Here is a 25,039-nt window from a genome sequence, read left to right as displayed (position 1 = left end):
GCCACCTCATCACCTCTGATCACATGCCACGTCATCATTGTCATCTTATTTGAGTCTTATTGTCGTACTTAGCGAGTTAGTGAGGGTAATGATGATGATGATGACGAAATGGTGATAGTGATGGCGAGAATGGTGACAATTAAGTTGACTAAGACGAACAAGATGAGAAAAAACATATAAATGGTAGGAATTACGATATAAAAGAAGTTTTAAAAAATGATAGAAAAAGATTTTGATCGACCCGTTTTTTTACCCGACCCCGACCCGAAACCTGTATCGACCCGTTCGTATAACGGTGTGATATTGAAAATATTAAGCAAAAAAGGTTAATCTTACTAATATCAGATATTAAACTAGATAATAATAAAAATTTAAGAATAATTATGTGTTTATAAGTATACTTAAAGAAAATGAAATTTTTTAAAAAGGCGTTAATCTGACCCGTTCTGACCCTAAATCCGACCCAAAACCCGTATAAACCCGTATTTTCCAAACCCAAAATAGACCCGACCCATATTTTACCCGAACCCGAAATGACCGAACCCGTTTGACCAGTTTGACAGGTCTATTCACGGGTGACGCCATCGTAACAAACGACCCTACCCATTCTTTGGTTTAGACGGTCACCAAATATGTCAAAAAAAAAAAAATATTGATATTTTTCTCTTTTTTTTTTTTTTTTTTTTGATTAGGTAAGAAAACTAGGTTGATCCTCTAGGGTAGGACCAACCTATCTCATCCTTTCGAATGAGGGAGGTAAGTTGAAGCCACCGGCTATCAAACCACCTCGAAAGAGTTGGACATGAATGTCCAACAGAAGCCATGAAGTCAGCAACCTTGTTGGCTTCACGAAAGCAATGTTTAATTATCACTTCATCGAAAAAATAAAGGTCTAATTTCACATCCTTGATAATACTAGAAATTTCCCACGGAATTTGCCAAGTACCTCGAATCGAGTTAATAACACATAAGTTATCACCCTCCACAATTAACTTTGAGATTCCTAAGTATTTAGCTGCTAAAATACCTTCTTTTAAAGCAAGTGCTTCCGCAACGAGGATACTATTGGATCCGCACTTTTTTGCTCCCAACAAAACGACTTTACCATTGTGATCTCTTATAGAATATCCTAAAGCAGCTTTATTACCTTCTATTCTCGATCCGTCAAAATTTGCTTTAGGAAACCGTTTGTAGGTTTTTCCCACCAAATCTCTTCCTTACTAGAACTGTTTCTAGCCGACTCTTCTACCTCGGGATTGTTGAGATCCTTAAATATAGTCACATTCCATGTCTTAGTGCTATTATTACATAAAGTAATAAGTTTCCTGATACTTAAATTAACATTATTAAAGATAATATCATTTCTATGGAACCATGCATTCCACCAAATAAAAATAATCTTTATAAAGTCATCTTTTGGAATTAAATCCTTGAGATAATTAAGTTTAGTTAGAAAACTTTGACTTGTAATAGTACCATAATTTGACAAAAACTCGTTGAAACTAATAATGTTCAGGTCTTGGATGACAGACCCAATCAAGGGACATTCGTAAAAGAAATGATCTTTGTTTTCAATAGGATTGTTGCACAGAACAGAATGAGGTGGGACATCAATATGACTCTTAAGAAGTCTACTTTTCGTTGGAAGGCCGTCAACACAGGCTTTCCAAAGAAAAAATTTCAATTTAGGAGGAATATTCAATTTCCAAATCCACTGAAATTCACATTTGTCAAGAGCTTGATCGAACAAACCTTGCGCTAACCAAGTTGCTGTTTTGGTAGAGAAAATTCCATCTACGGACAACCCCCAAATGAGGGTATCTGGAATATCATTATGTGGCACTGGAATGTTAGTAATCTGATTAACAATATCGTTATTTACAAAACTGGATAATTTACAAATATTCCATTGCTTGTCTGAGGTTATGAAATGTAACACCCCCATTTATTTAAGGGCCTGAACTAGAACTCCTCAGATAAAGAAGGGTGTTACCATCTCGGAAATCCGAGGCAGTAGATAACAAAGGGAAAGATAACAGTACTTTAAATTAAAAAGGTTATAATGTTTACAACGGAAATAACACATGTCTTAAATAAAAATAAAGTCTGACAACTAAACAAAATAAAGGTGAGCTAGCTCTAAGTCGGGTGATCCATGCTCTCTCCCCGCCACTCCCAATGTCTCAACAACCTGTCAATCTGCTCCCCATTAAAAGGATCATCACAGGCATACACGAATACACAGGGTCAACCGCGAGGTTGAGTAGGTAATACGATATAATAAAGAATGCAATGCTATGCTCCTCCAATCAACTCCATCACACACATCCCCGCACGCCCACCATACCGATCCCGGTAGACTATATATATCGACCGTAGTCGATCTGCCCGCTCGCAGCGGAGGACACCAGGGCAAGTCCTGCAGAACCCGCCTGGGCCTTAATCACAACAATCTCATCTCCTCCAACTCCAACTCCAATGCAAATGCAATGTATGAAATATATGAAACAAAAATGCTCAACAGGATAAATAAGGTAGTCAGGTATGTCATATAATTCCAAACATGTCAACTCTTTATAATCATAAAATTCAATCGGCGTATTCCCTACCTCGATATTGCGATCAAAAGTCGGGTGCTTAGTAATATTCCACAACAAATTCGCCCTCTGAAAGACAATAAATAATAAACAATTACTTAAACCATTCCCTTCCCAAAATAGAAAGTTACTAAAATTAGAACTTCTTAAAATGGAAAGTTTCCTTAAATGGAAACTTTCCCGATCTAGCAGTTTTCTATTTTACCAACCCGACTCAACCCGTCTCTAAACATTTAAATAACTCGGGAATTAATTAGCTAAACAAGGGTACGATATATTAAATGATAAAACAAGTTTTTACATTTAAAGGAATTAAAAACAATACTCGCCAACACTACCAACCCGCCTTTACAACCCGCACCTTCGCACTCCCTCACAACCCTCACGCGCCACCCTAAACCACCACGAACACCACCTGGCTTGCTCCCCTCTTCGACCCCACCACCAACAGCCGACCCCAGCCTGGTCGACTGCCGCCGGTGAGTCGAACCAGGGCCGTCATTTGGCCTGGTTCACCACCGTGCCTCACCAAACACCCCCTTCCTCGACACACGACCACACCGCACCAATCCCTACCTCTGCCCAAACCACCACAGCCCACGGACGCCGTCAGCCCCACGCACCCGGACACCGTGACACCACCATTTCGACCTCCCCCGAGTCCACGGTGGTGTCACCCCAACCTAAGCATCTAAAACCCGCCCCGAAACCCCCTGCAAAGACCCGTGTGATCTACCCCAACAACCCCCTTTCGCCGCCAATTCTGCCGCCAACAACCTCCCTAAACGCCACCAAAAGGGACGACCCAAACCACCCAGTACCATATCCCCGACACCAGACACCCACACCCCTTCCCTGAGTCACGACAACACCAATAAAAACCTGACAGAAAACGAAAATAAAAGAAGAAGTTGCACCCATACCTTTTCCCGCCGCCTAAACAGCCACCACGGCTAACTGTGGACGTCGACAACCACCCTAGGACCCTCCTTGCTGCTCCGACAATACTCGCACCCACTCTCCCTCTCTCGATCTGTGTGTTTGTTGGGGAAATGTGCCGCCGAAATGGGGGTAGGCGTGTGAGGGAATGGGTTTTGTAGGGTTAGGGTAGAATTAGGTTAAATGTTTAATTGGGTCATGGGTAAATGGGCTAGGGTCAACGTGGTAAATGGGCTAGGGTCAACGGGAGGTCAATGGGTAAATGGGTAAGTGTAGAAAATGAATTAGGTTACGTGATTCGCTCAATTAACCCGTCTTGACAAGTTTACGCTAACTTGATCGTACGATATCAATATAACTAAACAATTAACTCGACTCAATTAACGATATAAAATACGGAGTATTACAGTCTTCCCCCCTTAAAATGAACTTCGTCCCGAAGTTCACTCACCTAGCAAGCCCCCACACGCATCGATGTGGGTCCCAAAACAAATCCCCTGAGGTAAAAGACACATGAATCTAGGTCGGAAACAAAATGTTACATTCTACCCTCCTAAAAAGAAAGTTACGTCCCGGAACTTACCTCATGTAAAAAGATGTGGATAGCTTTCCCTCATGGAAGCCTCAGTCTCCCATGTAGCTTCCTCAACATTGTGGTTAGTCCACAAGACTTTCACCAACGCTGTCTCCCCATTTCTCGGTCTTTCTCACCTTCCCCGTCCGAATCTCCTTGGGTGTCTCTAAATAGGACAATCTGCTCATCCACCTCGGTCACCTCGGGACTCAACACATGTGATGGATCACTCGGTACCTCCGCAATCGGGAAACATGAAAGACATTGTGAACTCTGGCTAACGCTGGTGGCAAAGCTAAACGATAGGCCACCTCTCCAACTCTGTCCAAAATCTCATAAGGTCCGATGAATTTCTCGACTCGGCTTCCCTCTCTTCCCGAACCTCATGACTCCCTTCATTGGCGACACTTTGAGTAGTACCTTCTCTCCCACCTCGAAAGAGATCTCACTTCTCCTAGTGTCGGATAGCTTTTCATCTGTCCCGAGAGGCTCTCATCTTTTGCCGATGATCCGCACTGTTCAACCATCTCTTGAATCATCTCTGGTCCCAAAACTACCGCATCAGCTCGATCATCCCAACACACAGGACTCCTACACTTCCTGCCATACAGAGCCTCAAATGGAGCCATCCCAATACTAGCGTGGTAACTGTTGTTGTATGAAAACTCAATCAACCCCAGTCTATCCTCCCAAGACCCGCCGAACTCCAAAACACAAGCCCTCAACATGTCCTCGAGAGTCTGAATAGTCCTCTCCGTCTGCCCATCGGTAGCTGGATGAAAAGCGGTGCTCATCTTTAATCGAGTACCCATTAGTGACTCGCAACTCTGCGCGAATTTAGATAGAAACCTGGAGTCTCTATCGGAAATGATGTCCTTGGGTACACCATGCAGCTTCACCACAAACTGAACATAAGCCTTGGCCAACTCAGCTTTACTCCAAGTATCCTTCATGGGGATAAAGTGAGCCGACTTGGTTAACCTATCCACGATCACCCAAATCATATTGTTACCTTTCTGAGTTCGAGGCAACCCAACAATGAAATCCATGGAAATGCTTTCCCACTTCCACTCTGGCACATCTAGTGGTTGAACCTTCCCTTGCGGTCTCTTATGTTCGCCCTTCACTCTCTGGCATGTCAAGCATCGAGCTACAAACTCAGCAACTTCCCTCTTCATATTCGGCCACCAAAAGGTCTTCTTGAGGTCCTTGTATAACTTATCTCCCCCAGGATGAACCGAGTATGGCGTAGCATGAGCCTCAGTAAGAATCTTCCTCTTCAGCTCCTCATTATCCGGAACACACCACCGACCTCCAAACCTCAGACTACCATCAGCATGGATAACAAACCTGGAATCATCCCCGGATTCTGCCTGTTCTACTGTGTTGCGCCACTTCTGAATTCTAGCATCGGCTTTAGAACTCTCTCGATCTCCTCATATAACTCCGGCTCAACGGTCAAGTCCCCAAGAATCTCTCCTCTCCGGATCATGTGGATTCCCATCTCCCGCACTCATTATGCAACCTCACCCTAGATCCTGCACCGCTCAAAGCATGGATGGATTTCTGCTAACGCATCCGCTACGACATTCGCTTTCCCTTCATGATAAAGTATCTCCATGTCATAGTCGCCAATCAATTCGATCCATCTCCTCTGCCTCATGTTCAACTCCTTTTGTGTGTAAATGTACTTTAAGCTCTTGTGATCGGAAAACACTTTGAAGGTAGCCCCATAAAGATAATGTCGCCATAGTTTGAGCGCAAACACCACTGCCCCCAACTCCAGATCATGAGTAGGGTAATTCTCCTCATAGGTCTTCAATTGTCGAGAAGCGTAAGCGATTACCTTCCCGTTTTGCATCAATACGCACCCCAGACCCTTCTTGGAAGCATCAGTATATACCTCGAAATTATCATTCCCATCTGGTAGAGCAAGTATAGGAGCTGTAGTGAGACGTTCTTTGAGGGTTAGAAACGCCTTCTCACAACTCTCATCCCAACCAAACCTGTTCTCCTTCCGCATTAATGACGTCAATGGCTTTGCGATCTTTGAGAAGTCCTTGACAAATCTTCGGTAATAACCTGCTAGCCCCAAGAAACTTCGGATCTCACCCACATTCTTAGGACTCGCCATCTCGTCACACGCCTCGATTTTACTAGGATCAACCGACACCCCTTCCTTGGAAATCACATGTCCCGAAAAGCAACTTTCTTCAACCAACTCGCACTTGCTCGACTTGGCATATAACTGGTTCTCCTCCAAAGTTTTCAAGACTAGCCTCAAATGTTCCTCATGTTCCTCCTCATTCTTGGAGTATACCAGAATATCATCGATGAATACAACCACGAACTTGTCCAGGTAAGGACTGAACACTCGATTCATCGGTCCATAAACACTCGCCGGCGCATTAGTCAACCCGAATGGCATGACCACGAACTCATAGTGCCCATATCTTGTTCTGAAAGCGGTCTTAGGTATATCCTCGTTCTTAATTCTCAACTGGTGATAACCTGACCTCAAATCGATCTTAGAGAAAACTCCGGCTCCACTCAATTGATCGAACAAATCATCGATCCTTGGCAAAGGATAACAGTTCTTGATGGTCACATTGTTCAACTCACGGTAATCCACGCAAAGTCTCAAGCTTCCATCTTTCTTCTTGACAAACAACACCGGTGCTCCCCAAGGTGAAACACTAGGCCGTATGTAACCTTTCTCTCGCTAGCTCATCCAATCGCTTCTTTAGTTCCTCCATCTCCTTTGGTCCCATGCGGTAAGGTGGTTTAGAAATCGGCCTGTTCCCGGCTTGGATCAATGGAAAAGTCCACCTCTCTCTTCGGTGGTAACCCGGAATGTCCTCCGGAAATACACTCTCGAACTCCTCACCACGGAATCTCGGACACCTTAGGGGTCTCCGTCTCATTATCCCACATCTGACACAAGATTAACTGATCCCCTTTCCTCAGACTCGACTTTAGGGTATTAACGGATATGAATTTGACTCTTGGCTTGACCACATACCCCTTATAAGACACCCTAGTTCCCTTAGGTCCCCTCAAAGAGATTTTCTTCGATAGCGATCGATAAAAGCCTTGTACTTCCCTAACCAGTCCATCCCCAGAATCACCTCAAAACCCCCAAGGGAAACTCTATAAGGTCACCGTGAAACACAACCTCTCCGATCTGGATTGGTACCCCGTGTAGACTCTATCACAAGACACCGACTCCCCCGAAGGTACCACTACCGAATCAACAATTCTATCATATGACTTAAGATTTAAGACTCTGGCATGTTCCGCAGATATAAAAGAATGTGTAGCTCCGGAATCAAACAACACAAAGGTGGGTTTAGAGTTAACAGGAAAAGTACCAGTCACAACATGTGCATCCTCCTTTGCTGCTTCCTTCCCCATGGCAAAGAGCTTGCCACTGGACTTAGCTCCAGACTGACTCGATGAAGCGGTATTGGGTTGCTTGTTCCCCTCGTTCTGGGTTCCTCTGAAATTACCACCCCCGCTGGACTGGTTTTGCTTTGGCTACGGTTACGGTAGTTGTTGTAGCTTCCTTGGTAATCATTACTTGCCCCGGATCGGGCACCTCCCCCATAGCCGTGTTAGGAGTACGGTAGGCTGTTGTATCCCGATCCCACCGTCCGAGACCCATCGAACCCGGATGTAGGTGTCCTGAAGCCCCCATTGGTTTCCTCCGAACTTCGGCACTCAAACTTCCTGTGTCCCAGCTTCCCACACCCGAAACAAGTGATCCTGGACGCATCACCTCCAATACTAGCACCTCTGAAACTGCCTCCGCTTTGGTTCCTCATCCCCCAGGAGCACTATTGGTGGAGTATCCACTGAACTTGCCTGAATTTGGCTTCTTGGCCCCCGTATTATCACTGACAGTTTCCGACTTCCTCTTCTCAGCTTTTCCTTTCTTGTCCTCTTTGATCCGCTCGGAGAGCCTTTCAAGCACACCGCTCTCAGATAGATGTCCTGAACGGTGGTAGGTGGAGCTGCCGTGAGCCTCTTTTTGATATCCACCGTCAATCCCCTCTCAAACCTCATAGCCAGCATGGTCTCGTTCTTTGCAAATTCATCGATGTATGATGCCAACAGTCGGAACTTCCTATGGTATGTTTCCACTGTCATGTCCTCTGTCATCTTAAACGTATCAAACTCCTCCCTCAGCTTAGCTTTCCTGAACTCTGGCATGAACTGATCCGTTAATATCACTTGAAATTCTAACCAAGACACGTATCCTTCCTCAATGTCCCTGGCAACATGTCGAATCTCCGCCTTGTTCCTATTCCACCACTCCCCAGCTGTAGCCCTGAGGTAGTGTGCAGCTTGGTCTACTTGCAGCTCTTCAGGACAAGCTATCAGCTCGAATAGGTTGGTGAACTCCCGACACCAATCTCCCAGCAAGTGAGGTTCCCCTCTCCCGGTGAAGATGGTAGGGTTATGCCTCGCCACTATTGTACTCATCTTCGCAGGTCCATTCTTTTGGCCTTTAGGGCCTCATTCTCACCATGGCCGGTCTAACTCTTCCTGGGTGATGTTTACAGCCGTGTTCCTTCTTGGAGGCATGACTACAAGAGAATTTTAGGAATTAGTCAAACACAAAACACCTTGGCAATTCTAGCCAATTCTATTACTCTTATCTTACCTGTCTATCTAGCATGGCTTAGGGATCACATAACCGCATATCACTAGACATAGCCTTCTGACACAACTTTATAGATGTATAAGTATAAATCAACCGTAAACATGCAAAGTATTATGCCACAACCTCCTACTAACTCTTTATGCAACAATTATCATATCAATCAGTTAATACTTAGGCAATAATATATGGAGTTATGCTCAATATCATGCAACTTCTCTACCCTTCCTCTCATATGCACTCAGGGTTCCCGGGTCAAACTGAGAGGGCCAATGGTTCGGTGTGAGGGGGCCCCTAACTCATCCCTTACCTTTAGTGTGCTCCTAACAGTTTTGTCCCGGGGTTCATTTTATTTAGACTCTTCCTATATTCATTGGATTCATTGGTTTAGGCCTGTAGATCGTTCGCTCTGATACCACTTTGTCACACCCCCATTTATTTAAGGGCCTGAACTAGAACTCCTCAGATAAAGAAGGGTGTTACCATCTCGGAAATCCGAGGCAGTAGATAACAAAGGGAAAGATAACAGTACTTTAAATTAAAAAGGTTATAATGTTTACAACGGAAATAACACATGTCTTAAATAAAAATAAAGTCTGACAACTAAACAAAATAAAGGTGAGCTAGCTCTAAGTCAGGTGATCCATGCTCTCTCCCTGCCAGCTCCCAATGTCTCAACAACCTGTCAATCTGCTCCCCATTAAAAGGATCATCACAGGCATACACGAATACACAGGGTCAACCGCGAGGTTGAGTAGGTAATACGATATAATAAAGAATGCAATGCTATGCTCCTCCAATCAACTCCATCACACACATCCCCGCACGCCCACCATACCGATCCCCAGAGACTATATATATATCGACCGTAGTCGATCGCCCTTCGCTCGTTAGACGGAGGACACCAGGGCAAGTCTGCGAGAACCCGCCGGGCCTTAATCACAACAATCTCATCTCCTCCAACTCCAACTCCAATGCAAATGCAATGTATGAAATATATGAAACAAAAATGCTCAACAGGATAAATAAGGTAGTCGGGTGTGTCATATAATTCCAAACATGTCAACTCTTTATAATCATAAAATTCAATCGGCGTATTCCCCTACCTCGATTTGCGGTCAAAAGTCGGGTGCTTAGTAATATTCCACAACAAATTCGCCCTCTGAAAGACAATAAATAATAAACAATTACTTAAACCATTCCCTTCCCAAAATAGAAAGTTACTAAAATTAGAACTTCTTAAAATGGAAAGTTTCCTTAAATGGAAACTTTCCCGATCTAGCAGTTTTCTATTTTACCAACCCGACTCAACCCGTCTCTAAACATTTAAATAACTCGGGAATTAATTAGCTAAACAAGGGTACGATATATTAAATGATAAAACAAGTTTTTACATTTAAAGGAATTAAAAACAATACTCGCCAACACTACCAACCCGCCTTTACAACCCGCACCTTCGCACTCCCTCACAACCCTCACGCGCCACCCTAAACCACCACGAACACCACCTGGCTTGCTCCCCTCTTCGACCCCACCACCAACAGCCGACCCCGGCTGTCGATCGATCGCCGGTGAGTCGAACCAGGGCCGTCATTTGGCCTGGTTCACCACCGTGCCTCACCAAACACCCCCTTCCTCGACACACGCCCACCGCAGCCAATCCCTACCTCTCGCCCAAACCACCACAGCCCTGGACGCCGTCGCCCCACGCACCAGGACACCGTGACACCACCATTTCGACCTCCCCCGAGTCCACGGTGGTGTCACCCCAACCTAAGCATCTAAAACCCGCCTGAAACCCCCCTGCAGCACCCGTGTGATCTACCCTGTCAACAACCCCTTTCGCCGCCAATTCTGCCGCCAACAACCTCCCTAAACGCCACCAAAAGGGACGACCCAAACCACCCAGTACCATATCCCCGACACCGACACCACCACACCCTTCCCCGAGTCACGACAACACCAATAAAAACCCGACGAAAACGAAAATAAAAGAAGAAGTTGCACCCATACCTTTTCCCGCCACCTAAACAGCCACCACGGCTAACTGTGGACGTCGACAACCACCCTAGGACCCTCCTTGCTGCTCCGACAATACTCGCACCCACTCTCCCTCTCTCGATCTGTGTGTTTGTTGGGGAAATGTGCCGCTGAAATGGGGGTAGGCGTGTGAGGGGAATGGGGTTTTGTAGGGTTAGGGTAGAATTAGGTTAAATGTTTAATTGGGTCATGGGTAAATGGGCTAGGGTCAACGTGGTAAATGGGCTAGGGTCAACGGGAGGTCAATGGGTAAATGGGTAAGTGTAGAAAAGGAATTAGGTTACGTGATTCGCTCAATTAACCCGTCTTGACAAGTTTACGCTAACTTGATCGTACGATATCAATATAACTAAACAATTAACTCGACTCAATTAACGATATAAAATACGGAGTATTACATGAAATCTTTAACCAAAAGATTAAGATCACGGTTACTATCATCATCAACCATACTGCTTGTAAGCGGGTGTGAAAAAACCCAATTATCAGACCAAAACTTAATGTTGCTACCATTACCTACCTGCCATCTCAGTCCTTTTCTAAATAGAGTCCGAAGACTCATTAGTTTACGCCATTGCCAAGAAGAGGCTGAATTAGGCTTATGATCAAAGAGTGAACAATTTCTCAAGTATTTTTTAGATACCACTTTGACCCAAATACTTTCCTTATCCATAAGAATTTTTCATAAAAGTTTCATTTGAAGAGCTTTATTAGCTGCTTCAGAAGATTTAATCCCTAAACCACCAACCGACTTTGGTAAACAAACTTTATGCCAACCAACCAAATTAGGAGAACGCTGGGAAGGATTCTTATTCCAAAGAAAGTCTCTATTAATTTTATCTAATCTATTATGGATCGATGAAGGGAGGAGGAAGCTTTGCATCTGAAAAGTTCCCTTCGCGGCTAAATTAGCATTGACAAGAACTAGTCTACCTGCTTGAGATAGAGAATTCGCTTTCCATTTCGATAATTGAGTGCAAGAAGATTGAATAATGTTTTCGAAAGTATTTTTAGTCACTCTGCTATCAATTATAGGACATCCTAAATACTTACCCAAATGAGCTTCCTCATTCATACGAAGAATGCCTTTAAATGATTCACGAAGAGAACGCTCAATATTTCTAGTGCATTGAAAGGTGGATTTGTCAAAGTTAACAAATTGCCCGGAAATCGTGCAAAATTTATCTAATATAGACTTAATAGTTATACAACTCTGGTTAGAGGCTTTAGCGAAAATGATAGTGTCATCCGCAAAAGTGAGAAACGGAATTTTCTCCACCCCGGATCCAATTCTAATACCAATATCACTAGAGCTAACATCACTATTTTTTTGTAGAGATCTTGCTAAAATCTCGGCGCACATAATAAATATATATGGCGAAAGTGGGTCTCCTTGTCGAATACCTCGAGTGGGTCTAAAAACGTCTCCCGGTGTTCCATTTACTAACACTGAGTAAGAAACAGTGTTTATACATGCCATAATCCATGAAATCCACTTAGCATTAAAACCCATTTGCTTAAAAGTTTCCTCGATAAAATTCCATTCTAGTCTGTCGTATGCTTTCTCCATATCAAGTTTGATTGCAATCCAACCTCCTTTGCCCTTTTTACGTTTAAACGAGTTGAAAATCTCGTGTGCTAAAAGAATATTATCTTGGATGAATCGATTAGGTGTAAAAGCACCTTGAAAAGGATGTATAATCTTATGCAAGACACTTCGAAGACGGTTAGCCAAGATTTTTGCAATAATTTTATAAATTGTTGAACAAAGACTAATCGGGCGAAAATGGTTTGCTGTTTGAGGATTTTCAATTTTAGGAATCAATGCTATGAAAGTATGATTTATTTCTTATAGTAATTTCTCGGAATGGAAAAATGCTAAAACTGCATTAGTGACAGAATTTCCTACAATATCCCAGTATTTTTGAAAAAACTCTGCAGGAAATCCATCGGGACCTGGACATTTATCAGCGGCTAAACCAAACGCAGTTTGTTTAACCTCTTCCCTACTAATATTACCTGTAAGAAATCTGTTATCTTCGTCTGTAATTAATCCACAAATAGACTTAAAATCCTCATTCTTGTCGAAATTACAGAGATGATTTTTCGCAAACCTAAGTTTAAACTCCTCGGATATTTCTTGCTTAATGAGGTTTTGATCAGTAATACAAGCACCATCCTTATTAATAAACTGCTTAATGCCATTTCTACTACGTCTAATCGTGGCATAACTTTGAAAAAACTTGGTGTTGTTATCTCCAAAATTCGCTTTGTTTATACGAGATTTTTGTTGCCAATAGACACGCTTATAGTCAAGAAGTGCATCACGCTTTTTCAGCCATCTCAATTGCGCATTTTCTAAATTAGCACTATGAGAAGAGCCTAGTTGTTGTTGAATATTTTCTAACTTTTTTTCAGCAATTGAAAGTTGCCTAAAAATATTTCCAAAAGTAGACTGATTCCATTTCTTAGCCTTTTGTTTTAAAAATTTGCATTTTTGAGAAAGACAAAACATATACGATCCATGAAACTGATATTGCCAACAACTTTTGACCATTTTACTGAAATCATTCCGAAGAGTCCACATAAGTTCAAAACGGAAAGGAGGGGCTTTTTTGTGACTTTGGTTTTGGTTTTGAAGCTTCACCGAGATCGGACAATGGTCTGAGCTAGTGAAAGCATGGTGGATAAACTGCATGTTTGGATAAACACTCATCCAAAAAGGAGGAGCTAAGGCTCTATCAAGGATTTCAAAAACATTATCAGAACCAGTTTTCTTTTTTCTCCAAGTAAAAAAATTACCGGAGAAGGGGAGATCTACACAATTAGTATTACTTAAGAAATTATTTAATCTTAAACAACGCGCATTGGTAACCTTTGCACCTCCTTCTTTTTCACTAGGACTCTTAATCTCGTTAAGATCCCCTAATAATAAGAAAGTCAAATCAAGATTAAGGACAAAACTTTGGATCTCATCCCAAAAATCTGACTTTTCAGCCGGTTGAGCGGGAGCATAAACAAAAATGAGGCAAAAATTAACATTCTTCGTTAAGTCACACACTTCACAAGCAATGAATCTTTTCGACTTAAATATGATATTTAACGAAAAAGTCATGGAGATAGACTCTTTCCAAAATAACCATATACCGCCTGATAGTCCTGTACTAGGAATAAAATCACAATTATTAAACTCAAAATTAGCTACTTCCTCCATTCTTGAATGATCTACCCATTTTCCTATTTGGGCCATTTCACAATGATCTACCCATTTCTATTCTTTCTACTTATGGAACAAAAAAATGACCAAAGTATCCTTATGACCCTTCATTATTTACAAAAAATGCCACAATTAACACACCTAACTATTTCCCTAATTATAATCAACCTAACCTATATTACTAATGACTCCCTCCTTATTTTCCCTGATTTCCCTCGTTATTTCCCATATACCCCATTTTCCTCCCTCTCTCTACCCTCATTTATTCAAACCTACTCTCTCCCTCTCTCTAGAAACTTCCTGAGAAACCCTAAAAATTCCTACTGCTTTTTCCGCCGTTTGTCATCATCCTTATCTCTTCCTTCCTTCCTTATCTCTACCTTCCTTCCTTCTCTTAATGTCGAAAAATAATCCTAAATCGAGCCTTCCTATCATTCATCACTTGATCATTTGCTTATTTGTACCGGGGTTGGTCATGTTGCCCCTGATACGTATTCGGATATGGTTCATCGCTAGATTCCGACAATGATGACGACACGGAGGCTACCTCGGCGTTATACCCGCGTCAAATACCGTCGTTCCGATTCTATACCGTGGATCTCACTATTTCTGGTGAGAAATTGTTGGATTGTGATAAATATATTGATGCATGTGTCGAAGAGAAGGAGATTACTCCTGAATGTCATAGATCTGGTGATTTGTCACCTACATCTGTAAAGTTTAACCGGTATTGTACCAACTTTTTAGAAAAAAAGAGGAAGAAAGATCAAAAGAGAGGTATGAACTGTTAGATCACTTGATAAACTCGCATTTACTGAATTTTTTTCATTAAATTTTTTGTCTTTTATTGTGCGATTGACTTATTCTGTAATCGATCTTTGCGATTGAGGAACTGTATGATTTTGATGCTGATAAGCTGAAATCTGCTGCCAAATCTGGTGATTTGTCACCAATGACGAAGAAATTCAATGCTTTTTATGCGAGACAGTTGGAAAGGATGAATAAAAATTGCTAAAAAGGGAGGTTTTGTTCTAATACCCTTCCTTTATTCGTTTAATTTATGTTTTCGCCGATTTAGATTTTGTTGGTGTTTCTTTGATTTTCATTAGTTGAACTGTGACTCTCTGGTTATCTTTGAACTCGTCACTCACCGTTTCTTCTTTGTTTTTACGTGTTTTGATGGAGAATTTGTCAATTTTAGGGTTAAAATGGTTATCTCATTGAACTCGTCACTCACTTTGGTTTCTCTTTGTTTCGTGTTTTGATGGAGAATTTGTCAATTTTAGGGTTAAAATGGTTATCTCGTTGAATCACTCATCGTTTATCTTCATTGTTTTACGTGTTTTGATGGAGAATTTGTCAATTTTAGGGTTAAAATGGTCATCTGTTGAACTCGGCAATCCATCTTTGTTTACTATTGTTTTTACGTGTTTTGATGGAGAATTTGTCAATTTTAGGGTTAAAATGGTTATCTGTTGAACTGTCACTCACTTTGGTTTATTTTTTTTTTTCGTGTTTTGATGGAGAATTTGTCAATTTTAGGGTTAAAATGGTTATCTCGTTGAACTGTCACTCACCGGTTTATCTTTGTTTTTACGTGTTTTGATGGAGAATTTGTCAATTTTAGGGTTAAAATGGTCATCTGTTGAACTATCGATCCACGGTTTATCTTGTTTTTGTGTTTTGATGGAGAATTTGTCAATTTTAGGGTTAAAATGTTCATCTGTTGAATCGTCACTCACTTTGGTTTCTTTTTGGTTGTTGTTGTTCTTTCTTCATATTCTCGTTTTACAATGATCTACCCATTTCCTAACATGGCCCAATCCACTATGATCTAGTTTGTTGTCTAAGTTCTTTGTAAGACTCTACCTCAATGAAGGTCTTCACTTGACTGAGAGGTTGTCTTTGTGTTGGTGTACAACAGTTAATGACAATACTCAAAGAAACCTAAAATAAGTGCTCCATGTTGTTGCTAGTAATGGCACCATTATTTGTAGCCATGTCGAGGTAACTTATTCTTAGGTTTATTGACCCATATCTCGCTTTGCCACCAAGAGGCATTACATGTTGAGTTACTTGGTTTTTTTTTATTTCTGAGTTTCCATGTTATGTCTCCTCTTGAAGAGGCATTTATATGTGGTCGGGTTACTCAATGAGGAAAAGTTGCTTCTTTGAGAGTAACAATGCATTAAGCATAAAAACTTGAAATTTCATTCATAGTCCATTACAAAATGAGTGCTTACATGGTTCATTCATAGTCCATTACAAAATGAGTGCTTACATGGTTCATTCATAGTCCATTACAAAATGTCATTCTTAGGTTCTTATGTTTGCCTTGATAAACTTTCATGCTTAAGACTTTCTTGATGCAAGTTTATCAATCAAACAACCACCTAACTTGTTCAAAAGGGGACTTGTATGCCTAGGTCCAACATTAATTGATCTAGTTCACCTATCAATCCACATGTAATTAAAAATTGAATACATTCTTTCACCAAGTCTTCATCAACTCATTAAATCTCTAGGAAGTGTCCCTTGTCTTCTTTGTGCAGCCTTTGCCAAATGTGGAAGTGGATAGTTATTGTGCCCTCTTTTTTTCATAATTTCCACCATACAAGCTTGTAAACTTAAGAACACATTATCTAGTGTTTCAACTGTTTCGATTCATATGCTTCATTACCTTCTTCACCAACTCTTCAACTGTCTTTCTTTGGATTTTCGTCTTGTAATGATTGAATTGATCTAAAAAACCTAGATCTAAGATGTTCAAATCGGGTGATTGAGTGGTTGTTGTGTTAATTTGATGTTAAACCCATCTCAAGTTCTTGCCTCCAAGAAATCTTTGTCTTTCCCATTTATATGAGGCTTGGCATTATCTTGTTGAATATGAATTTCCTTTGATGCGAATCTTGCCGGCCATTTTTGTTTAATGGTCGGTATCACACACGATTGATCAAAGCTTGTTTTGTGATCGCCTTTGTGATAGATTCAATTGGTTTTGTGACAATTGTACCAGCCACCCTATTCTTGCTCTTTCTCTTAGCTGGTTCTTGGTAAGTGAAAGGCCATATACCAAGCTTTCCATCAAACAATACTTCTCCATTCTCTTTGTATGTTGGTCTTGAAACTACTTTTTTGCTAGGAACATGATCTTTGTTATGTACCGTTTGCTTTTACAACTTCGTAAGGTAGTGCTTCATTCTTTGCCAATGTAGTACCTACATTTTGGATTGGTCATATAAAACCATTTTTCATCAATGTGAATGATGCGACTCATATCCTTGAACATTATACACCTCAATAGCCTATCAAAGACTAATTTGCCCATCACAAAATGCAACCTAATGTGCTTGTGGTCTTCACTCAATCTTTGGATGTATTGAACTTGTGTGAGACTTAATGAGTCCTTCTTTTACCCATCTATGACAGGTAGATGGTGAATGCCCAATTGCCTTCCCCAACCTCTTCAAAGTTGTTCTCTTTTCTACATCAAGTGCCACTATGGCCTCTATTGGACAAGGTTTTCTGGTTTTCCCCTTCTTTCCCTTTATTTTACTCCTCACATTGATGGCCACTTGACTCCTCTCTTTTTTTTTTGTCACGACCATATAGTAAAAACAGATTTCCTTGTGACATTGAACTTATTTGCCACTTCATTCATCTTCCCATGTATGCGGGTTTACCATTTTTGCAACTCTCAAACAACAAGCGACGATTCTATGCCTTTGATCGTCGATCATTTGGTTTTTTCATAGCCCAAATATAGTTGGTGTAATTTTACTGAATTTTTTTTTGTAATGCTTGTAATTTTCTGAGAAGTTTAAGAGTAGTTTGTGTAATTTTATTTGAGAACCATTGGTTATGTAATCCTATTATAGCTGGTGAAACATCACTTGAGGTCTTGGTAATCACATCTTTGAAGTGATGTAATTTGGTGGGAGATTTAAAAGTTCATCCAAATTTTCATTTCCCTCCCATTTTTCCCACTGTTTTACACCAACTTGCACTCACATGAAAAACCGGGTACAATTAAGAAATTGGGGGGAAGTTTATGCCTTACCCCACCAATTATCAATTGTACTTTATTTGTTAATTAAGCTGCCAAATTGCAACTAATCTACTTCCCTTGGTTGTTGAGCCAAAAGTAAATGGGTAGATCATTGTAGAATGGAGGAAGTATCAAATAAGGTTCAGGCATATTTTTCTCTTGTTTTCTCTGAAAATTTCCTCCTTATCATACATCTCCCACTATCTCCTCCATTTGGAATTGTTTTGTGATTAAATTAGTGATAGATAGATCTAACATTTTCTACAAAAACACCATCAAATCAATCATTCTGTTTAACGGGATCAATCATCCATTTATTTCTTTCCAGTTAGTTATCCATTTACCTTGAAGCAATTTCTAATTTATTTCGAGTGTTCAAAGGTAACACCATTATACTCCTATTACTATTACTATTGTTATTGTTTGGAGGATGTATGTGTATTATGTTATTTTGAAGGATTATAGTTTAAATGATATTATGAATAACAAGTACTACTATCTTATTTTATATTTCTAGGTTTGATTGTTTTCAATCTTACATTAACATTTAACATTTGATAAGTTAAATTTGATTTAGCCGAAAATCGGGGGAGTTACACTTTGACAAGACCAAAATTAGTTTGATTAACATTTGTATCATAATTTTAAAACTTGCTATGTTTGTGGTGTGCAGATCATAGCAGGAGGGGGAAAGAATTCACCGCAGTAATTGTACCCAGAAACACAAGTAAATGGTGAGATATTAGAAACCCATCTTTTTAATTTTTGGTAATTGCAAGACTGTGTTATTATGAGATAATTTGCTCCGTGATTATGTAATAAAAGATCCAATAGATTGTCGTCGTTTCTTTTTGATTCTGCATTTTGACTATTGTTTTCCAAGAAATGCAAGGTTTCTATAACCTTTATTAACCTTGATTATCTTATAGGTTTACCACTGTAGTTTTGTTAATGAGGAAGGCATAACAAAAGCCTGTGGTTGTCCATTGCTTCCATTAAAAACCCATATTAAGGGTCCCGCACCCGTTTCTGACCAAGGTTACGTCTTCCTTTCGTCCTTTATCAAACTCGGAACAACTCCTCTCTCTTTTCCTTGGATCTAACATCCATTCTCCAAACATGTACAGGGACCGCTGATATCGTTGATGAAACCATCACCTTTTTCCGTGCCAATGTCTTCTTCAGGAACTTTGATATAAAAAGCTCTGCTGATAAGCTACTTATCTATTTAACATACTATATCAATGTAGCCTTGAAACGAATCGAGGGTTGCAGAACATTGGCTGAAGGTACAAAGGCTATCATTAATTTGGGTCTTGAGGATGTTCCTATCCCTGGAGAGTCGGGCTTCCCTTTTCCTGGACTCTTTGCCCCTCCTAAGTCACGTCAGGAAGCAGGTAATATCTTATGAACTCAGTTATGTGGTCCATGGCTATAATAGATACTTCTGTGAATCCCTGCCCTTGCTTCCGTCTAAGGCTCCTTTCTAATTTTAAACAGTCGGTTTATGTTGCCACATCATTTTCACAATTATTTCAGGTCATAACATGAATCTTTTCCAAAAAAAAACACTAAAATAACCGTGTGTGACAAGCATTCTCATCTGTACTTGCAACTGATCCTGAATAACATACACTTAAAAGGGTACGACAAGAGTCAGGGACTACACTCTTGTTTAGATTGATTAGAACTATTACTGAGGTCATGGTGGTCAAATCAAGTGTGAAAGTTGTGGTAACTGATGACAAGTGGTGGTGGTGGAGGAACGATTACCTTATATAGGGGTAATGCATTACCCTCCAACTCTGCCACTGTCTGGCAATTAATGTTGGTAAAATAAATTGAAAATCTTTACTATAAACCTATATTTTTCATCTGCTAGCCCCTCCCAACGCCACTGTCTTGGAATTACTATACAACAACAACAACATCAGAGCCTTAATCCCAAAATGATTTGGGGTCGGCTGACATGAATCATCTTTTTGTCAGCTGACAACAACATCAGAGCCTTAATCCCAAATTGAAAATGTCTTGGAATTACTATGATTTATGAAATTCCCACGCATACCTGATTTTACTTTGGTTTTCCAAACATTTGATACATTTTGAGAGCCAGACACTAGCTATTTATAAGAGCAATAGTAAACCCTATTTACCTACTGTAGTGCTTTATGTCATATGCGCATCATGCATCAATAAAGCCCCAATGGGTCTCTAAACTTATGTAATCCCGGTCTGCCTATACTTTATAAGACGTAAATAAACCCGTGTAAATAGTATGTTAGGAACATATATATTGGATTTGGCCCAATATTCTAACACTCACACCTGAACAGAATTATTCAGAAATTATCTGAAGCAGATAAGAGAAGAGACAAGCGGGAGATTACTGAGTGTCGCTTACAGACATAATGGCACCCCGAATAAATGGTGGCTGGCATTTGCCAAGAAGAAATTTGTGAACATTGTTGCCCTCTAGGTTCCCGTCTTCGAGTTTCTAAGAGAGAATTAGGGAAGTGCTTGCTTTATACAACGATTCTACTTTTGAAATAACCTGAATCTTTCATGTGAGAAGTTTTATCCGAACTTAGCTGCTTCCTATGTTTAATATGATGTTATTTTTTATGTATCTTTCCCCATTTGAGAGCAAATAGTTATTTATGGTTGTATCTTTGTATAAATTGTATTCTTCTGAGGTTTAAGCATATGGCTGACAATGTCTGACAAATATAACGAGGTTTTGAATTTCATTTGAGAGCAATATCAAATCTATATATCTCCGAATTTTTGTTTGAGTTAAACCATGCAGTTAGTCTTGCAATGACTCGGACCTAGCACGACCACAATAACAAGCTGGGTTTTGAATCTAAGATATCCGGTTATTTCAGCAATCAGCAAATACCTCCCGTGGTCTGAGAAGACATTTGGCTTTTTTTAATCTTTACCCATAAAGGACTTGTTTATGGACGATGTGTGGATCCAATGCACTCGTTCACGGGTTAGTGGCTTACTCTTTTTTTTTTTTTCTTGTCCTAGTATTGTTCTTTCGAAGGAATAATACTCTTTACTGTGGTATATGGAGATGTTTTTGTTCAGAACTGTGGAAGAATTCAAACCTGAAGTCAATGTATGAATGACAAACAAAAATAAGGGTGATAGAGTGGGTGAGGGGCTGAGGGCTTGAGGGGGTTGAGAGGCGGAAAATATAAAATACTCCCTCCGTACCAGACCAAATGTAACACTTACTATAAACAGACGTACCATACCAAAGATAACATTCCTTATTTGGCCCACAACATTACCAAGTTATCCTTATACCTATTTGATATTTACACAAAATGTCATTACATACCCACCTACCAACCCACAATTAAACCCACAATTACATACCCCACCTATTTTTTCCCTCTTTACCCTTACTTTTTTCACTTTTTCTTAAATACTCTAATTTTCCCTACATTACCTTTGGTGTGGTATGGAGGGAGTAGGTTACAACAACTCTACTATAGGACCGCTTATAGCATATGACGGACCTAATAGAAGAAGTTAGCCCAACAAAGAGTACCAATTAAAGTTTGAAAGCTTCGTCCTTCCAGAATACTCCCTCCATTCAACTCCACACTACCATTATTCTTTATGCACAAGTTTTAAGAAGGAATTAAAATAGTATTAAAAGAACAAATGCTTTATACAAAAGTTTGTTATTAATGGTGAATATGAGTTTTGATGGGGAATTATAGTGGGTCATGAGTGGCATTTAGTGTAAATATTGTGTTTCAATTAGGATAGTGGGCTATGGGTGCTCGGCTTCGTCCGAGCTACCTTTATTTAGAATTAAAACTAGATTTAATGCCCGTGCGATGCACGAGCCTAAAATAATGTCTTTCCGTACAATGTTTCTGTAAGGGCTTACAACGACAACAACAACGACAGCGACAACAGCAGCAACAACAACAACAACAACAACAACAACAACAACAACAACAACAACAACAACAACAACAACAACGAAGATGAAAAACAAAAAGGAAGAACGAAAATGTAATGGAAAGTCAAGGTAATCTTAGGGGTTTTAAAATCGAATTCCGTCTTTCTTTTATAAAAACTTAAAATTTAAATCGAGAGAAAAGATTAAAACGATTTTTAAAAACCGAAATAGAGTTAAAGATCCGGAATGAACCAGGTAAAATCTATAAGAAAGTGGTTGGTGAAAAAGTGTAATAAAGGAGAGAAAAATAAATAATTTAATTTCTTTAAATTAAATAAAAAAAACACTAAATCTGTCAAAAAAACATCAAATACTAAAAATCCACATGTATCCTTTCCCTCCATTGTGCCCTCTCCGTCACCATAATCTCCTCAAGCCCCAGAACTCTCATATCGTGCTCTATCACTCTCAACCATGTCTGTCTCGGTCTTCCTATGCCTCTAGGGACCTTTTCTGTTCTCCAAGTCTCCAGCCTCCTAACTGGTGCGTCCATAGGTCTCCTTCTCACATGGCCAAACCATCTTAGTCGGTTTTCCATCATCTTGTCCTCTATTGGCGCCACTTTTACCTTTTCCCTAATCACATCATTCCTTAACCGATCTTTCCTTGTATGTCCGCACATCCACCTCAACATGCGCATCTCCGCCACACTCATCTTTTGAATGTGACAATGCTTCACGGCCCAACACTCGGAGCCGTAAAGTAGGGCAGGCCTAATTGCCGTGTGATAAAATTTTCCCTTTAATCTTTGGGGCATATCTGTATCGCACAAAAACCCTAAAGCACTCTTTCATTTCAACCATCCCGCTTTAATTCTGTGAGCCACATCTCCGTCTAACTCCCCATCTTTTTTAATAATAGATCCTAGATATCTGAAGAAATCCGAACCCTCAACAACATTCGCATCGAAAATAATACTCCCCGCTTCTGTAAGGGCTTACAATAGGACAAACAAAAAACACTTAAAGAATTTTTTTCGAGCGATTACAGAGAGTCCAATTTTTACAAACTACCTAAAATATTTTTTAATGACCATACTTTAGAGATATAATAATCAAGATATTTATAAGATAATATTTAATAACATCATGCTCGTAAACCCAACAGTATAGAAAGTGTCGTGCTAATAAAGTTCTACTCCATATTATCTTCTACATAGCTAAAATTCTACTCCGTATTATCTTTTACGTAGCTAAATTGATTAGAAATAGAACTACCAAAGAATTAGTATATATAAATCCTATTACGGATGAATGTTTGCTCATTACTTTCAATACCCCCATCCCCAGAAATTAACTTTTGTGAATGTGTCTTAACTTGTAGTAAAACTTGTTCAATACTGAGCAGATATGAATTTAAACTAAAGCAAATGTAAATTATTAACTGCGACGGAGGGAGTATATCATTAACTTAGTCTTCAAATTTAGCACCAATGTAGCTTGAATGTCATAACAAAATTACCATAATGGTGGTTATAATTAGTTGTTCAACACGTCTTGCTTTTTTAATACTCTCAATTAGCAAAGATAGTATTTTATGGATATATGATGACATGGTAAATTAAAGCATTCTATTGTTTTGTGAAGGCTATAGAACTGTTCATGGTCATACAGCGCAAGGATTCGTTGACTTTGATATAAAGCTCTCAAATTCATTGAAATTTTGGACACTAAACCGGCAACAATAATATCCAATTTGATTTTCTTGTAATATAAGCCTCTCAAATTTATTACACGACCCTGGTGATACTAACAATTTTAATCCACGATATGAATTGGAATCAATGACATAAACTGGATTTGTACGTAAAAATGAAAAAAAGGGAACTATAAATCTTAAATATAATAGTTATGATCAAACCAAATTATAAATCTATATATTTCGAAAGAGTAAATTAAACAAAAAACTTTGAAAATTCTACTTCAACAAAAGTGTATTGGGTAGGATTGTATATCTCAGAATTATCTCTAATATAATTATTGTCCATTTTAGAAACTAAATAAATGAACCAAATGAAAAAGTTCAATCGTAAAACCTTAATACCAATTTATGTTATCTAACTAAGCCGAAGCGCAAAATAATTTTATTAAACTTGGGAGAACAATATAATTATATATGTCTATGTCGCACACACATTTAATTACAAATCTCACGCCCTGAATTATTTCTATTAGATTGGTTTGACTACAAATATCGTGCAAAAATCAAGCATCTTGTCGTAGGCTCATAGCCTTGATGTATATTTCCTGCAAGATGAGTGCTTTTAGGCAGATGAGTGCTTTTTTGTTTCACGAGTTGTTGTTTAAGAGAGAAATCCGTCTTAAATCTTAAGACAGATCAAATGCATACCAAATCATATGGTAAGTGGCTTAAGATAATACCAAAAGTTTTGTCTCTATTAGCACATGTTATAGTATTTAACCCGTTTTAAGATTTAAGACGTACTCCGACTTAAGCAAGCCTTATTGGTTGAAACTCCAAGAATTCAACGTATATGTATAGTATAGGAAAAATCTAATTTTTTTTTGTGATAAACAATATACCTTAACGATGACATATGCATTATTTCTAATTTGCTGAGATGATAATAACTTTCAACAATCTGCACAAATGAAATAAAATAATTAAAAACTCATTATTTTGTACATGATACATGTATCAAGTTATCAACGAAGGCATCATCAAAAGTTAAGCATAACACCTAATCATCCAATACAAGATTAAAAGAGAAAAACTAATATCATGAAACTAATAAAAGCAAAAGAAGGCAACAAATAGTCGAAAACTACAATTGCATGAGGCCTGAATGTCCTTTATATAAGGAGTTAAACTTAGGTCTTTGCAAGTCTTTAGAACTCTCATCACTAAAGAATCCTATTCAATTTTCTAATTAAAAGGAAAAATCACGGTGATTATTTCTAATTGAAGTACTTCGCAATGACTACTCTTTTTTTTCATGTAGATTTAATTAGC

General features: G+C 39.5%; 1 protein-coding gene across 2 annotated transcripts; it reads left to right on the top strand.

Moving 5' to 3' along the window:
- The first annotated feature begins 18,146 nt into the window (after positions 1-18,146).
- Positions 18,147-20,846, top strand: LOC141647603 (actin-related protein 2/3 complex subunit 3). Of its 2 annotated transcripts, none has more exons than XM_074455859.1 (5): positions 18,147-18,218; positions 18,752-18,812; positions 19,008-19,116; positions 19,206-19,475; positions 20,415-20,846. In XM_074455859.1, exons 2-5 carry the CDS (start codon positions 18,810-18,812, stop codon positions 20,555-20,557), a joined length of 525 nt encoding a protein of 174 aa, XP_074311960.1. In that variant the 5' UTR covers positions 18,147-18,218; positions 18,752-18,809; the 3' UTR covers positions 20,558-20,846. The 2 variants fall into 2 exon arrangements, with proteins under 2 accessions (XP_074311960.1, XP_074311959.1); XM_074455858.1 differs by having other exon boundaries at positions 18,218-18,459.
- The last annotated feature ends 4,193 nt before the right edge of the window (positions 20,847-25,039 follow it).

This window comes from Silene latifolia, chromosome 3, assembly GCF_048544455.1.
Source record: "Silene latifolia isolate original U9 population chromosome 3, ASM4854445v1, whole genome shotgun sequence".
NCBI lineage: Eukaryota > Viridiplantae > Streptophyta > Magnoliopsida > Caryophyllales > Caryophyllaceae > Silene > Silene latifolia.
The sequence above is the reverse complement of the archived record's forward strand: the minus strand, read 5'-3'. Positions and strand labels throughout refer to the sequence as shown.